Here is a 16,609-nt window from a genome sequence, read left to right on the forward strand (position 1 = left end):
ATCGGTTCTATCCAAAACAGCTTGAGTGTTACCCAAAGTGCCATAGAACAGTTAATACAAAGAAAGACTTCTGATTAAAATTTTCTACAAGGATTTCTAGCTCTGCCACTGATTCTCTGGCTTCAGTTTAGCTCTATAGGATGAGAAAACAAAGCCAAGCACATAGAGGCATGATAAGGTGTTTAAAGTGTGTTTCCTTATTCCTTTTTATGTAAGAGCATATTTGGAACAGGCTGTTTAGATCAAAATCCAGCAGAATATCCAGGAGTGATCACAGGGCACCAATGCAGAGGATCAGCTTTTCTTGTTGACTGAGTATTCACTCCACTAGAACCAACAAGTGTCTGGAAAAGTCAAATTTTGCTTTTCCAAGACCCAAAACAATCTTCATCTGTTCTCTGAAGCTTTTTTGGCCAGCAATGAGTACTGCTGGGTGTAGGACATCTTGTACAGGCCCCTTGTGGACACATCTTCTTGAGATTTACCTTGCAGCAGGTGTACTCAGTGAGACTGTGAGGCAGGAGAAGCTGGTTTGAGAGCAACAGTGAAACAGTACCTCTGATTCCATGCACACTGATTTCCTTCTGGCATTCTTCCTATGCTAGGCCAGCAGTTGTCCCATGGTAGAACTACACAGTTTGCAAAAGGTTACAGACAACTATGGTTAGCAAGAGCAGTGGCAATAAGTCAGAGGTGTGCCACTGGATTGGTGTTGTGATGGGTGGGGACTGACTTGTATCATAATAGGACCTGTCTACAGGACAGCTTTGCCTCTACGAAGTTATTTGTGGGAAGGTTAAATAACAAAGATGGTTCAGATTGGTCCTGTGCGATTTAATCTCTGCAGTGCTGCCTAATAAGGCCTTTGCCGCCCTCACTTCCAGTGGTGTGGGTCTGAAATAAGTCATAAATATGCTGTGGCTTGTGTACTATAATGGTCCTAGAAGGAGTGTGGATGAGCTCATGAAAATCTGATTTTTTTTTTATTCCTTTGTAATACGGGTAGTATTTTGTGATATGGTTAGCATGAACTAAGCATTGAATAATAAATGCATTCCAGTTGAAAAACAGCTTTAGAAAAGGTCTCTTAATGTAAATACATGCTGCAACTGAACTTGTGGCTTTCCTTGCTTTTTGAGAGTGTTTTCAGTCAAGCACAATGATGTCATGCTTTTAAGCAGCTGTACTTCAGGACTTTGACTCCCAGGAAACAAAAGCAGAAGCTTTAAAGCACATGATTTTTTTTTCTGCAAAGTCCAGTGTAAAGTTTCTGCTGAGATCAGTGTAAAGTTGTAATAATTCTTTCAAAGCAAACATGGCACAGTGCTCTTATTAAGCAAAAACAGTTAGCTGTATTATGCAGACATTGGCTGAATTTTATTGTGACCTCTCAACACTTGAAATACATGCATGTTAGAGAAACACACTCCTGCATGTTAAAGAAACAGAGTTGTCCATCCCTTCTAGCAGGAGCTGACAGGTGGACTTATTCAAGGCTCCTCTTGATTGTGCAGTCAACTCTAGACATCTCAAGTATTCGTCTCTGTTTTGAGTCTTGTACCATGCATGTACAGAGTACACTCTGCAATCTGTACTTCAAGAGATTATGATGCCAGCCACTAACGCAGTAATTGTATGGGGCACTTCCGTTCAAAACCTGATAGAGCTTTGTCCTTCCACAGTGTGACTGGAAAGGGCAGATGATGGGGTTTTTTTGCAGCATTACACTGGAAAATTAGTCACTGTCCATACATATCCTACTCCCTCAATGCTGTCCTGTACCCAACCCCCCAGTGTAGTGCAGACACCTACTAAAGACACTCTCACAGTGGGACCAAGCTGGAACTGCCTGGAATCTGGAGGACTCTTCTGAATGTAAATGAACTACTTTACTTGATAAGCCACTGCAAAGTTATTTTCCAGGGAAATTCATAACATGTTCATTTGTTCCAAGAAGATTGGCCACTTGTGACTGATTTTTGTCATTGTCTCTGGAGATATGATTTGAGAGGCTCCTTGAGTGGGCTTTAGGGTGCAAAGGGTGGTGGTAATGAAAGCAAAATTCCCTCCAGAGCAATCGGATCATTGCAAATTCTCATGAGAAATTAACTTGGAGCGCTGTGAATTTTTTAGGGAAGAGAGATCAGGGTGGTGGGTGGAGGATAGGTGGGTTCTCCTCACAATTCAGTGTAAGGTTTTGCAAGGTCTGTGAATCACCTCGGACTTGCACAGTTGGCCAGACCAAAGTCCTGTTCAGCTGAGTGTCCCCTAAGTGCTAGTGCAGCAGTGTTGCCTAATGAGACATGTAAAAGAATCCAGCCATGGGGCAAGTGTATAACAACATTTTCTCAACTTAATGTCCTCTTCTTCAGCAGTTTGCAACTTAGACTTACTCAGCTATTGCTGGGATCTTGGTATTCAATAGCACCTGATAAGCTCTTGTTTCTTTGATGATTCTTTTAAGCCTTTCTCAAACCCACATTAACTTTTGGTACCTTCAGCATTGCACAGTAGTTACTGAATGTCTCAATTTTACCAAGTTCTGTGTGCAGCAAGTTTTTTGGTTTGTTTTAAACTGATCTTTTCACTGGAAGCCTCATAGTACTGTATGATGAGGCACAGTTGAGTAATCATCCGCTGTTCCCATTCTACATCCCACTTGTAATTCCACAGACCTCTGTCATAACCTCTGTTTGTCCTTACAGGTTCCATTGGAAGAACAGTAGTTTGTTGTTCTTCCTTCAGAAGCCATTCTTACCCTACATCATACTTGTGACCTTTTTCTGTACTTGTTCCTTGTTTTCTGTTCCTTCAGAGACGGAGCACCCAAGATTGCACATAATACTTCAGAACCAGGATTGCACTGTAGATTTATAGTGATGTTGAGCTGTCTTATATTTGTAATTCTAAGATCTATCTTTCTGAGTGGCAGTACCACCTGATGGTACTTTGATGACCAGCCACTGATGGCTGGTCAGAGCCATCAAAGGGTATCTTAAGGTAGAACTGTCTTCTTCCTATGTACTGTACTTTGCAGCACTGAATTTCATATAATATATGAAATAATTTATAACAGTTTGCTAGCATGAGGCATTTCACTAATCCTTTGCAGCTGGCTTTTAACTTTTCATTGTTCTGAGCCAATTAGTATCATCAGAAAAATCTTTCTAATCCACCGTTCCTGAATCACCTCCAAATAGAGTGAACAACACAAATCTGTATAGAGCTTGATGAGGTATATGGAGGTGAACGAGCATGTCTTATTATTAGGCACGAATCTCTAGGACTTTCTACCACATCATGTTGCTAAAGTGGTAGTGCACCTGTGTAGCTTTCATATTTTCTGATTACATTTCTTTAAATATGTCTTGAAGGTCTTAACCTGTGAGGAGTTTGAATTGCTTTTCTTTTGGCTGTAATGATGTGTCTTTATTTATCTGAATTATAAGGACTGTGTTTAGTAGAAATCCACAGAGGTCAAAGAAACCCTCCCTGAATTTGCAGCTGTCTTTGGAGCAGGCACTAACTGTGCACTCCGAAAAGTTAGCTGAGTCTTAAATGCCCCAAGGAGATCAGTGGAGCAGTGCCTGTTTACACCATCTGGCATTGACCAGGTCTTACCACCCTCCAGCAAATCAACTGGAATAAGTGAAAGCCTCCAGACTTTGCTTCCACAGATTACCCCAGGAAAGATGTGAAAATTGAAAGCTTCAGCCCCAAAAATGCATGCTAAAATGAAGGGCTTTGGCTGTTCCTCTGTGTGTCACAATGCTCTAACTTTAGCATGCTTTCAGATGCTGCAATGTGTAGCTGCTAATGTGAAATCTTAGGAAATTATTTTAATCTTCATTCCCTTGAGACATGGGTTGTGTCCAAGTATTTCCCATGCAAGATAATCCTGGTGTGTGAAAAGACAGGGAAAAGAACCCCACAAACCAAAACCCAGGCATAACCGTTACATGTAGAGCAACTGGAAACAAGAAGTTCAGCTTAAGTGTGACTCTCTGCTGGAGCAAATACTTTCTTGAGAACTGTGCCTTCCCCTTTCAGAAACCCTGTCAGTCTTGCGCTTGTGGTGATCATGAGTGTCAGCTGTTTCATGGAAGCTGATTGTTTTAAAATACGTCCTTAGTTTAGACAGAAACCATCCACGCCTGATAGGAGGACTTGAAGGATGAAGGTGACGAACACTGCAGCAGGCATCCTCTGTATCTGAGATGGTACTTGTTGAGTCCCACTAAAAGCCTATGTCTACCAACTGGCCTTTCCCTCCTTTTTTAGACTTTGTATTAAATTCTTAGCACTGGCCTGCAGGATTTCAGTCTGCCCACATGCTGTCCTCTAGGCTGTGCTTGTTTTGTGACCTAAAATGCAAGCCGTCCTTTGCACTGTAAGTGTATGTGCATGCATTTAGCATTATATTGGGATGATTCTGGTTATACCATCTGTGTACCTAAACCTGTGAGGAAGGAAAGGGTTGTCCCCATCACATGGTGAGGTGTTGAAGGCCACAATATTGTTAGCTCAAGGTTGCACAGAAAGCCAGCTCTGTCTTTCTTATCAAGCACTTTGCTGTGTAAACAGTCCTTACTACTCTTTTTTACAAGAATGCTTACAAGAGTTTAATTTCTTTGTGCCCTGCAGTAACTTCTAGTTTCCTTTTCTCTCTTTCTGCAGAGACTTTCTTTCAATTCATCATTGTGGGACCTATCAGAAACAGTGGAAGCTCTGAGAGAGAGCCTTCGGAAGCTTATTAAAGAGGTAAGGAGTGACTTCATGTCAGATGAACGCACCACGTTGGTTGCTGTCTTAGCCTGCAAATCGAGTACAAGCATGAGTCTCCTTGGTGCAACTCAAAAGTCAAATCCCTTATTTGTTTTGGAGCTACCCCCATCCTGCAGCCCTTCCCTGTGTCCGTAGAGGCAGCATGCCCTTTGCCAACCCTCTGGCACTTTCCCTCACAAACGCCATAGGAGTTTATCAGATGTGTAGCTAAAGATTTGGGTCCTCACAGGAGAAGCAGAAATTAATATGTTTTCTGTGGGTTTTGGCTTCTCATCAGCAGCACAGCTGTTGGGCTTGCAGTACATGTGCTGTCTAGTAGTGCCTTGCAAACTACATGTGAGGTTTTTTTCTGTTTTTTTTTTTTTTTCAGTTATTTGTCAGCTGTGCCAGGGTTGTTACTTGGTTGTGTAGGTACTGCTTTTTTGAATGTGGTGACGGGATGGTATACAGAAGGGATGTTATGGCTGTTCTGATCTAAATTAGTAGCTATGGGCTACTGTTTGCTCTTTATCTGACTAGCTTTTTAGGGCAGACATTGTTTTCTAGTCTTTGTGGGGCACTCAGTGCAATGGTATCAGGACACCGGCTGCGAAAAAAAGCGTCATAGCGATTTACGGAGGCAAAGTGACACTATAGAGACTGCAAGCATTTGTTTTTGCAGGTGAAACGATGGGTTCAGAAGAAGCCCTGAGTGCCTAGCATGAATTAGCAGTCCAAAACTTGAGGGAGTGCGGGGAGAACGTGCTTGAGCCAGCAATTTATCTTAGTTGCTTTTTGGCTGGCTCCGACTTTGAAGTGCTACTATCAGGCAAAAACATTTTCTCCCCTGAAGCAGAAATCGCAGCCATCTAAACTAAACATCGCTGCTGCCGCCGCCTCCTCCCCTTGTCCTGTCTTCCGCGTTTGCAGCAGAGGAAGGGAGCCGAGCGCGGTGAACGGCAGTAACCCCTGGGAGCGAGCACCAGAGCGGGTCACTTCAGGTTAGCCTACGCTCCACTCCCACGGAGGGGCAGCTGCCGGGAGCCAGCGCCGTGCCAGCCAACAATTCCTGGCACGCATCCCTCCCCAGTCCCACAACCTGCCGCCGGGTCCCATTTACAATGAAACTAAGACGATTCCAGGATCAGCTTCGGTTAAGACCGTGGCAGGGCTCTCGCAGCTAGCAGGAAGGCTGCCGTTCGGAGTTTGATTACAGCTGTTTCCCGTTGCGTCACTTCAGCTCGCCTTTTTTTTCTCGTCTAGGATAAAAATAATTGAAACCATGTGATACTCAGTTTGCTGATGTGGCCGAAAGCATCGCAGGGTAACGTGCCTTTTGCTTGGCAGCTGTTTTGGGTAGGGCTACCTTTTATTCTGCCCTATTGCTGTGCAAACAAAGGCAGCTATTTTCCCCTTTATACCGCGTGAGCGGCTCCAGATGGCTTGACCGAAAGTTACTTCTTATTGTCTGGCAGGCCGATTTCTGCGTGAAAAGGAGGGACTTGCTCCCTTGTTGCAAAGGGCAGCAGCTTGAGGGGGTGGAGAGAACTATTGTTTGTGCCATGTCTGGGAGCCTTTCTAGCAAGGAATTTTAATTAGAGAATGGTTTGAACAAAATGCTTGTCTCTGAGTACTGGGATTGATTTGATCTCTGTCCCTGGGCTATTTAAATCAACCTAAGAGAGCAATTTAAGTGGTGAGAGCAAGGGCAACTATTAAGAAACCCATAAAAAGCCAGGTCTGATGTTGGAGAGAAACAGCTCAGTAACCCTTCAAACATGAGGTACTTGCTTCCAGTATCTCTGCATGTCAGTTGGAAAGCTGGTGCCAAAGATGAAACAAAGCTCTCTGCTCAAACTGTTTTAAAATTATGTGTGAAGAACGTATTTGATAATGCGGTCCCTCTGCAAGTATCATCTGCAAGATGATTAATACCGCATACTTTCATGGGAATTAGCTACACTGCCTATCTGTGTGCCTTTGTTCATGCTAGGGAGATTATGGTACTTTAGCTAAAGCAGTTGACTTTCTGCTGAGGAAAATTTTACCTGGGGTACCAAAAACTCCCCAAGGCCTCCCTTTGAATTGAACACTCAAAACTGTCACATCTGAAATGCAGATGGATGTTGAATCATCAAATCCAAATATCCACATTAGCATATGTAATGAGCAAAAGCTGTTGTGACATTATTTTTGTTTCATTCACATCTCACGATGCTGATATCCTGTCAGTCACCCTGAACCTGTGGAACCAGATTGAATGGTGCCAGGGTGCAGTCAAAGACAGCAATGCATAGTGAGGAGATGAAAGTACACTTGAAGCAGTTGCTCTGGACAGACATATTGAATCCCCAAGCCTTAGCTGTTCTTACAGCTGTCTTCTACCATATCAATGTGTCATGTGTTTTCAGGCAGCTAAAAATAGAGGCATGCTGTGTGACAGATAGTGGCTGCTGTTCAGCATCCAGAATTTCTGTCCAGGTGTTGGCACATCTAAAGCACGCCCAGAAGAACACGAAGGGCCAGGTTTGCCTCCCAGTTTAAGGCCAGGGGTTCTGGGCATGCTTTCTTTAGGTGAATTTGGATTCAACAAACAAAGTTGAATTCCGTGTTGTTGCTGGCTGGCTTTGTCCTGGACTTCAATTATCTGCATTTTATTTAAACAGAGGTGACAAAGCTAATGCACAGTGAGCAAAACTGGCAGATGGCCTTGGGCTGACTCTGTTATTGTCTCTGAATATGTTGTGGCTGGGCCACAGCATCTGAAGTTGTTTCTGAGATGCAGCTGATGAACAGTTACAAATAGGTGTCTCAGCAGCTCTGTTTGACTTTTTTAGTGCATGTTGCTGTTCTGGGGAGCACAGCAAGAATATCCAAGTTAATGTCACCTGGTATTTCAGTAGCAGTCAAGGTATCTAGTCAAATGCTAGAAAAGATTTAAAAAGGGATAGAGAAGCAGCTGTAAGGTGTTACCATGATACTATATAAAACTGTGGCTTACCGGTCTAATATGGAATACAAGTATAGGTCCTTCCTCTCCACAAAGGGGTAGCAGAACTGGAAGAAGTTCAGAGAAGGGCAATTAGGACATTTAGAAGTAGAAAGACTTTCACACAAGGAACAAGGGGGTATGCTGGGACTTGTTAGCTTGGAAAATAGATGAGTTGAGGATGTCACAGAGGTCTAAGTTGAGTGGCCCAGAAAAAAAGAGCTAGGTACTGAATGTTCGCTGTCTCTTCCAGTGCAAAAAGCATGGCACCAAATGGAACTTAAGCATAAGCTAAGCCAAGTTAAAGAAAAGGGAGAGGAGGTTCTTTCCAGTGAATGTGTTTGGTGTTAAATACTTGTGGATGTTCAGAACTCTAGGAGTTTACCATGGAATAAATTCATTCAGGGCTAGAAAATACAATTTCCCCAAGCTGAAAATAAATAGCATCTGGAAGGTTACTTGAGAGAAGTATCCTATATTTTGCCCTTGCCTTGGTTTTTACTAACATCCAGTTATTGTCACCATCACAGAGATTACTGAGATAAATAGACTTCTAGTCTGTATGGACACACCTGTGCTGATGTTCTTACATCTCCAAGCACAGAGCAATGCTTGAGGGTACCATGAAACCAGTGCACATAAATGTGCACTGCTCTTTCCCTTATGCTGAACTTGGCTGTGTCTCTGAATATGGCAACACTAATGCAGTGAGTGTCTCAGGCTGAGAACCTGGTCCTTTTTCTTATGACACATTGCAGGTGGATGCTTATGCCAGACAGATGAGCCTTTTGTCAGGCCAGTTGGCTAAGAGAAGGCTCCTTGCTGTGTCTAGCTGTGTCCACAGCTCATGCTGTGATCAGGCTCCAGGCTGCAGCTGCGTGTGTTTTCAAGGGTTTATTGGGAATGCTGTTGTCAGTGGGGCAGGGATGTGCACAGGCAGGGACAAGCGTACCAGTCTAGGAGATCAAACTGCTGCCTGGTGTAAATCAGTGGAGGCTTGCTGACCTTGGTGGAATTGTGCCAGGTGACACTGCTATGGCCTGCAGCTCATCCAGCCTATATCCCATGGGCTGCACTCCATGTTGTTCCTTGCTCCATCTTCTGACTCAATACACCCCACCACACTCGGTGTGAAGGAGGTTCCACTGGAATGTGAGCTGTTGAGCAACTGGGAGGAGAAGCAGCTTCCACGTGAGAGGGCAGGAAGCATACACAGCACTGGAGGAGAAATCTTGAGAGTAAAGAGCTTTGTAAGGGCACATTCCTTATGCTTGCATGCACAGAAGAGACTTCCTTCCCTCTACATTCTCCCACTGTGGGAGGGAAAAATGTGTTTTTCCTGGTCTATACTATTGATGTTATGTTCAAGATGATTAAGATCTAGATGAGCTTAAGGTCCATTCCAACCCTAATTATTCTAGTATTCTACAACTCTGATTCTCCTCTGTTCAAAACCATATTTGTGTTTTGAAAGAAAGTGGCAGGATCTCCTTTTGCTGATCCTATTCCTATCTGTATCCCTGTTTCCACTCTTCTCCTACTTCCCCCTCCAGTTGCTGAGCATGAAGAGCTGGAGTGACATGAGGCAAGAGGTGATGTTCCTGACCAACGTGAATACCTCAAACTCCTCTACACAGATCTACCAGGCTGTGTCACGCATTGTGTGCGGCCATCCCGAAGGTGGAGGACTCAAAATTAAATCTCTCAACTGGTATGAAGATAACAATTACAAAGCGCTGTTTGGAGGCAACGGCACTGAAGATGATGTAACTAACTTTTATGATAACTCCACAAGTAAGTGTAACTGTGGCATGACCTAAGGTCCCATCTACTTTGTGGCTGTCATAACTAGTGTTTCCCAGAGTTCCACAGATGAAATCAGGTGGTCCTAAGGGACAGCATACCTTCTGCTGTTTTAGAAAGGCATGCCCATGACACCTCCTGTACATGCCCTTAGGGCCAGCAAGAATATCGACATGCAAGGGATTTCCAAGGGCTTTGTGCAGAGTCCAAAGAAGGGTGCTCAGTTGACCTCCTTCCAGGGCAGAGAGAGCACAGGCATGTGCAACCTTTGGAAATCTGGCCTTTTCTGGACAAATTTTGTTCATGCCGTGCAGTGGGTTTGTGGGAGTGGTGCAGAACCAGCAGTGTGGCTCTTAATGCTGGAAGCTACTGGAGTGCTCCGTGTTTTTGGGGCAGACTGTGGAGGCTTGGACTAAAAAAAGGGGCTTTTTGTGAAGCTTTGCAGTAGAGGAGGGGTTCTGTTGTCTGACAAATGCTGTGCTGTCAGCTGTGATTGTCCTTGAAGCCCACACAAACGGTCATATGCCTTCTGCAGTTGTCACCATGCTGTTCAGCCATTCACCTTTGTCCTCTCCTCCTCAGCACCATACTGCAATGAGCTGATGAAGAACCTGGAATCCAGCCCGCTTTCCAGGATTATCTGGAGGGCTTTGAAACCCTTGCTGATTGGGAAGATCTTGTACACTCCAGACACACCTGCTGTAAGGAAGGTCATGACTGAGGTAACTCTAGCCTTATCCTCTGATATGTAGAATGAGGTATGTTCTCTGGCTGAGCTGCACTAGTTAAATTCAGCCCAAACACAAGCCTAGAAAGAATTGCCTACAAACCACAGCCTCCCTAGTCTTTCACCTCCCATATACTTGGTGTTGGAAGGCTCAAGGAGAGAATGCCAGGCTGAACTCTTCTAGAGTTGGCTAGAACCTTTCCTGGTCATGCCTTTTGATTATGCACAGGCTTTGCATCTCCGATGTAGGATATAGAAGTGGGAAAGACCTTAATAGACCTTCAGTGTCCTTCCTCTGCTCCACTGCAGGCTGGTCAGCAGATCCTCAATAATTTCTAATTGTGGTTTACCTAATGTGCTATCTAATTCCATGAGTTCCCTCAACAAGACTCTTCTAGCACATGGGGAGTGGCTGCTTCTGTGTGCCCTTCATCTCCAACACAGAGTCATTCGCCACGAAGGCTTGAAATGCAGTGCGTAGCCACAGGCATCCACACTCCCTGTTGTTGTTTTTCTTACAAGTGTACTTGATTTTTCCCTACTCTGGTCCTTGCAGAAGCTGAACTGCTGTTTGAATATAAGTAACAATCAGTATTTGACAGGTCAATTCACCCTCTCAGTCTGCTGTGGATCTCTGCCAGCTCTTGGAAATAACCTTCGTCTCCTCTTTGCCCACAGGTGAACAGGACATTCCAGGAGCTGGGTGTGTTTCGTGACCTCGGGGGGATGTGGGAGGAGATAAGCCCAAAGATTTGGACGTTTATGGAAAGTAGTCAGGAAATGGATGTCATTCGGGTCAGTATGCTGTCCTTGCCAGAACCACCACTGTCATCCTCTGCAATAATTGATGAAATATTTATTTTAGATGATGCTTCACTGCTGAGCTGGGCAGATAAATAGTATGGATGGAATCCCTTGTGAAACACGTGATTGTACCAATATTGCATTATGCTTGGCATTCCTTCCTTCATGTAACAGCCAGCTGCAAAAAGGAGCAGTGCATGTCAACACCTGCTAACATCTGTTCCTGTGGGGAAATGGGCTGCTTCTGCCACAGTGTTGTCTCAAGGCTGTATGACTATCTGGCGTGGGGTATTCCTGTAAGCTGAGGATCTGTGGGGTTGTTGACATGTTCAGCTTCCTGAACTGTGCACCTCTCCACAACAGCGCTCTCATGATAGCAGCAAAGCAAATGCTCATGTACCTAGATAAGATGCTGGAAGGTGCCAGGCTGCCTCGGGCCCTATTGGGTGCAGTAGAAACTCAATGGTTGTCATGCTAGGTAGAGTTGAACCACAGTGCCTGGCAGTATCTGGCACAAATCTTGTAAAAAAATTAGTCTGGATTTGCATGATACACTTAATTTAGTAATACTTGGGTGCTCATGGGAGAAGAGCAGACATCACCCTGCGGCTGATCGCTTCATAACGTGCCATGCATATTAGACCATGAAGAAGGGCTGGGAGTCTTGTTCAGATTTTATACTCTTTTTGCTAGCCTGTTGGGTCCCTGGAGCATTGTGCCATGTGTTAGACCTGCATTAACAGGGCATTATCTGCTTAAGTGGCTTAGCTCATTGTTGCTTCCCTCAGTGCAACTCTGAGGGGTGGATCCCTGCCCTCTGTACTGATGTCTTTGGAAGCACAGCAGTATAAAACAGGGATCACACAACAGAAACGGTTGTAGCTTTTCCTGCTGTTGCTGCAAAGCAGCTGGTTAGGTGTCCAGGTGCAGCTGTTATCCAGAGACCTCCCCAGGTCTTTTAAGCCTTGAAGTTCATTCCTTGTTTACCCAATATAAGTCTGTACTGTAAGTTGTCTTCTGTTGTACTTTCCCATCAGTATGACAAACACTAGGGTCAGAGACATAATTTTCATCACTCCTGTCTCTCTGTTAGCTTCATGAAAGTTAATTCTGTAGATACCAGCACAGGGAGGTGGGAACTGGGGCCACCAACTGTAAATTGAACTGTTTGCTGCAGAGAGTGCAGACAGGAAGTCAAGGTTTGGATGTTGGTTTGCAGTCCTGTCCTTTGAAAATTAATATTGCTGGGTTTTTTTGTTGTTGTTTTAAATGAGCTCCAGGCTTTTCTGCTTTTGTGTTTTATGCTTCTTGTTAACCCTGCTGGGTATGGTAGTTAATTCTTGATCCTTCTAGGACTGGTCTCCTCTGTACTGCAGCAGGAGGGATTCATTTGTTGTCACCTATTGCAGTTCACACAAGCAGGAGTACTTCACTGTCAGTGCCTGAGCAGCTCCCAGGCACTGTCCTGTTCAGCTTATTAGATGCAGCACAGATCACTTGTACATGAGCACTCTGAAACATAAGAGTTGCTTGTTTGTAGCTGCTTTCAAGGGCAGGTCAGCCCCTTGCTGTTTGTTAGCCACTGAGGCTGCAATGCTGCTGGGTGACTGATCATCACCTCCCAGCTTTTTGACTGTGCAATCTTTTTGGCATATTCTTCCTGCTGTAGGAGAGGAAAGTGGTTTGTTTGCCCATCTCTGGCAAGCAAACTTCCAGTTTGATACTAATGCAGCTGGTAACATCAGGGAAGACAACACATCCGAGGTCAAGGAGCTTCGCTGTTGCTACTGCGCATGAAGAAGTTGAGCCCCTTTTCTGCAGGCATAGTCTCCTTTCTACTTAGGGTGGCAGCATGACCCAACCTTGAGAGACGAGATGTGAAGAGAGCACAGTGCAGCTGATCACTGTTTGCTTGGATTTTCCTTGTGCATGTTCTCCTTTGCCAGCTTGGCCTGTTCTGTTTCCCCAGTTAGTGATGCTGTTACTGTAAGTGTGTAAGCCATTGCTTTCTGGTTTGCTGGTAACAGCAGAGTGTGAGGAAGCTCCTCATGTCCCCACTTCATCCTTCGTTCTGGCAGAAAATCCATTCCTGGTTTTATTGGTTCAGATTTTTAGTTTTCTTTCTTATGCAGGCTTTTTTTTTCCCCCTGACTTCAGTTCAGCTGTGACCTTTGCAATTAATGCTCCCCTCCTGCCTTTATATTGTCTGACCAGCAGACAGGTTTCTGTTTCTGTGCCAGGTGCTTCTACCTAGACTGCACGTGTGTGGTGCATTGTGCATACATGCAGTGGGGCACTAGTCCTAAGAAAGCTAGCAGCTAAACCAAGTGAAAAAGAGCACTGTCCCATAAAGAAGAATAGAGAGGCAGGATATCATGGCTGTACCAGGGCTGCTTCAGCCAGTGTTGATGGTGCCATGCCACAGCCCTTTTCCCAGCCTGGAGCAGAGGTTGCTCTGGAGAAGCAAGTAGGGCTTGGCAGCTACCATCAGTGGAATGTGTTTCTCCTGTACACAGATCTCCCTCTTCCTTGTTTAGCTGGTACAAGACCTGGTTTGCATGTCCTGGTTGCAGAGCTGTGCATGGCTCTCTGCTGCCCTCTCCTTGAGAGAGCCGTGGCAGGACTTGGAGTCAGCCAGCCAGCCAGCCTGCAAAGCACACCCGATGGGTGCTTTGCTAAGGGAGGCACAACCTTTCCAATGGGAGGGTAAAAGAAAGGTTCCCACCACACTGATATGGCAGATGGCCTCTCCCTGCACCTTTATAAAAGGCATTTTCCCCTGTAGTGCTCATTCCCGTAATGAGAGACGGGGTCAAACATTAATTCTCAACAGCTGTTTCTCCTCTGAAAACAAAATATCTGCAGACGTTGCTGAAGAGCAAAGCTCTCTGGGACCTGCACTTGCCGGCTTCCAACTGGACAGTGGAGGATGTTGCTCGGTTCCTATCAAACCATCCGGAGGACTTTGAGACAGCAAATGACGCAGTGTATACCTGGGTAGATGCCTTCAATGAGACAGACCGGGCTATCCAGACCATCTCCCGCTTCATGGAGGTGAGATCCTGCTCATGCAGGCAAGGAGCTGAGGAAAGCAGTGGCTTGGTCTCCACCTGAACTGTTGGATGTTCCTGTGAAGAAATGTTCCTCAGTCCAGATAGAAGTTGCTCAGTCCACTCTCCATTCTGGGGAGTCTTATAGCAGCCTTTCAGTCCCTAAAAGGGACCTGCAAGAGATCTGGAGAGGGACTTTTTACAAGGGCAGGTATCAAGAGGATAAGAGGTAATGACTTTAAACTGACAGAGGGTAGATGTAGATTAAATATTAAGAGAAAGGCTTTTATTGTGAGGGTGGTGAAGTGCTGGCACAGGCTGCCCAGAGAGGCTGTGTCTGCCCCATCTCTGGCAGTGTTCAAGGCCAGGTTGGATGGGGCTTGGAGCAACCTGGTCTAGTGGAAGGTGTCCCTGCCCATGGCAGGGGCTGGAGCTGGGTGAGCTTTAAGGTCCCTTCCACCCCAAACCATTCTGTGATTTTCTGTAAATGACCAGGCTTTTGTAGGGTTGGGTGCTCATTAGAAAATATCATTTATTCATGTGCCTAAATATAGATGTAGGAACCTGACTGTAGGCCTTGTTCTTGAAGTTCTCGCTTTGGCATCTCATGTGGTTTCCCACCCTGTTGTTACAGGGCGACTTAGAGCTGCTGCTTGCTTTGGCAGTGTAACAGCTCCTGTTTCAATCTGGGGTTTTAGCTGAGGACTGTGGCGAACTGAGCAGCTGCTTAAAACTGAGGAAGACATAGTGAATAATGAAATTTGTTCTGTTTGTTACTTGATCCCCTTGGCAAGTGAGTGTAAACAGAAACTGTCAGAATCAGACCTAGTTTGTGGGTAACAGAGGAAATAAGACTATCTATGGAAATAGGTGCATGGATGGGATCCTTTAGCTAGTATGGCAATGCTGCCTGACCTCTTGTCCAGAAATCACCTCTGCTGGGGTATTTCTCAGTGATACATGTTTTACTGGCAGGTGGCTGTCAAGAACCTTCTGGTTTGGTAACTTACTCCATAAGTGCTTTCAAATCTGTCCCTGTTTAGTGTGTCAACTTGGACAAACTGGAGCCTGTGGCCACAGAAGTCCGGCTTATAAACAAGTCCTTGGAGCTTCTGGATGAAAGGAGGTTCTGGGCTGGCATAGTCTTTACTGAAATAGCTTCTAACAGCACAGAGCTGCCTCAACATGTGAAATACAAGATACGCATGGATATCGATAATGTGGAAAGGACCAACAAGATCAAGGATGGGTGAGTCCTGACATCCTGACTTATGAACAATTTCTCATGGGGATGTGCTGATCAGGATTTCTAATGGGAAGGTCTTGTTCCCTTGGTACAGGTACTGGGATCCTGGTCCCCGTGCTGACCCGTTTGAGGACATGCGCTACATCTGGGGAGGCTTTGCCTACCTGCAGGATGTAGTGGAACAGGCCATCATCAGGGTGCAGACAGGCACGGAGAAGACAACAGGCGTTTATGTGCAGCAGATGCCCTACCCGTGCTATGTGGATGACATGTATGTATTCAGGCTGCTCAAAGGCACACAGGAGGATTGTAGCTTGGGAGGGATGGGCTTTTGTCACTCCTCAGGCATGTTTATGTCCTTACTATCAGTGGTGGAGCAATCTCTTTAGTGTTCCTAATTCCTGGAACTGGGGCACCTACATGGAGGATTTAGAATATGTAATGACTTGCAGAGTCCTTCCCAGGAGAAGCCTGTCCATACAGGACTTTCACATACAGAATACATTCCTGAGATGTGGCCATATCCCCAAACCTGATACAGACAAAGACAGCACTGGGAAAAAAATCAGAGATCTAGGCACAAGAGAGTGGAAAGACAACTGAGAATAGTCCTCAGGGAAAGCAGGTATTTGTACTGTCTCTTCTACTGAGCTGCAACTCCAGCTCCTGCTCTGGAATGGTGATGTGCTCTAGACCCATCAGTCTCGCCTCACAGTGAGACACTAGTCCTATGCTGCTTTGTGCAGTGAAGCCCTAGCTGTCACATGGTCTGCTAGACCTGAGTGGTACCTGAAGTTGCAGTGATGTTTCTCACCCAGTTCCTGGCCCCTTTCCTTCCTTTTCTCAGATTTCTGCGTGTCATGAGCCGCTCCATGCCTCTCTTCATGACTTTAGCCTGGATCTACTCAGTGGCTGTGATAATTAAGGGCATTGTGTATGAGAAGGAAGCACGGCTGAAGGAGACGATGAGGATTATGGGACTTGACAATGGCATCCTTTGGCTAAGCTGGTTCATTAGCAGCCTTATCCCTCTCCTGATGAGTGCAGGCCTGTTGGTTCTGATCCTTAAGGTGAGCTGGCTGGGTTGGGTCTGTGGCAGCAGAATATAGAGCCCTGAGAGCCTTCTAAGCAGTGATTGTACTGGCATGCTGCGGAGGAGTTAGTGTGTTAGACTGTGCATTGACCAGCAGCTTTCTACGAACCAGGGTTTTGGAACAAAACATGGC

At 45.3% G+C, this 16,609-nt stretch overlaps 1 protein-coding gene across 1 annotated transcript in view; it reads left to right on the forward strand.

The window, feature by feature from the left end:
• ABCA1 (ATP binding cassette subfamily A member 1) overlaps positions 1–16,609 on the forward strand; it is a 94,384-nt gene that overhangs the window by 49,306 nt on the left and 28,469 nt on the right. Inside the window, exons 8-15 of the mRNA XM_013130538.3 lie at positions 4,678–4,761; positions 9,307–9,547; positions 10,139–10,278; positions 10,962–11,078; positions 13,953–14,141; positions 15,181–15,386; positions 15,478–15,654; positions 16,231–16,453. Of these exons, the coding sequence (XP_012985992.2) occupies positions 4,678–4,761; positions 9,307–9,547; positions 10,139–10,278; positions 10,962–11,078; positions 13,953–14,141; positions 15,181–15,386; positions 15,478–15,654; positions 16,231–16,453 (1,377 nt within the window). The remainder of the gene's footprint in view (positions 1–4,677; positions 4,762–9,306; positions 9,548–10,138; positions 10,279–10,961; positions 11,079–13,952; positions 14,142–15,180; positions 15,387–15,477; positions 15,655–16,230; positions 16,454–16,609) is intronic.

Source organism: Melopsittacus undulatus, chromosome Z (genome assembly GCF_012275295.1).
Source record: "Melopsittacus undulatus isolate bMelUnd1 chromosome Z, bMelUnd1.mat.Z, whole genome shotgun sequence".
In the NCBI taxonomy this organism is placed as follows: domain Eukaryota; kingdom Metazoa; phylum Chordata; class Aves; order Psittaciformes; family Psittaculidae; genus Melopsittacus; species Melopsittacus undulatus.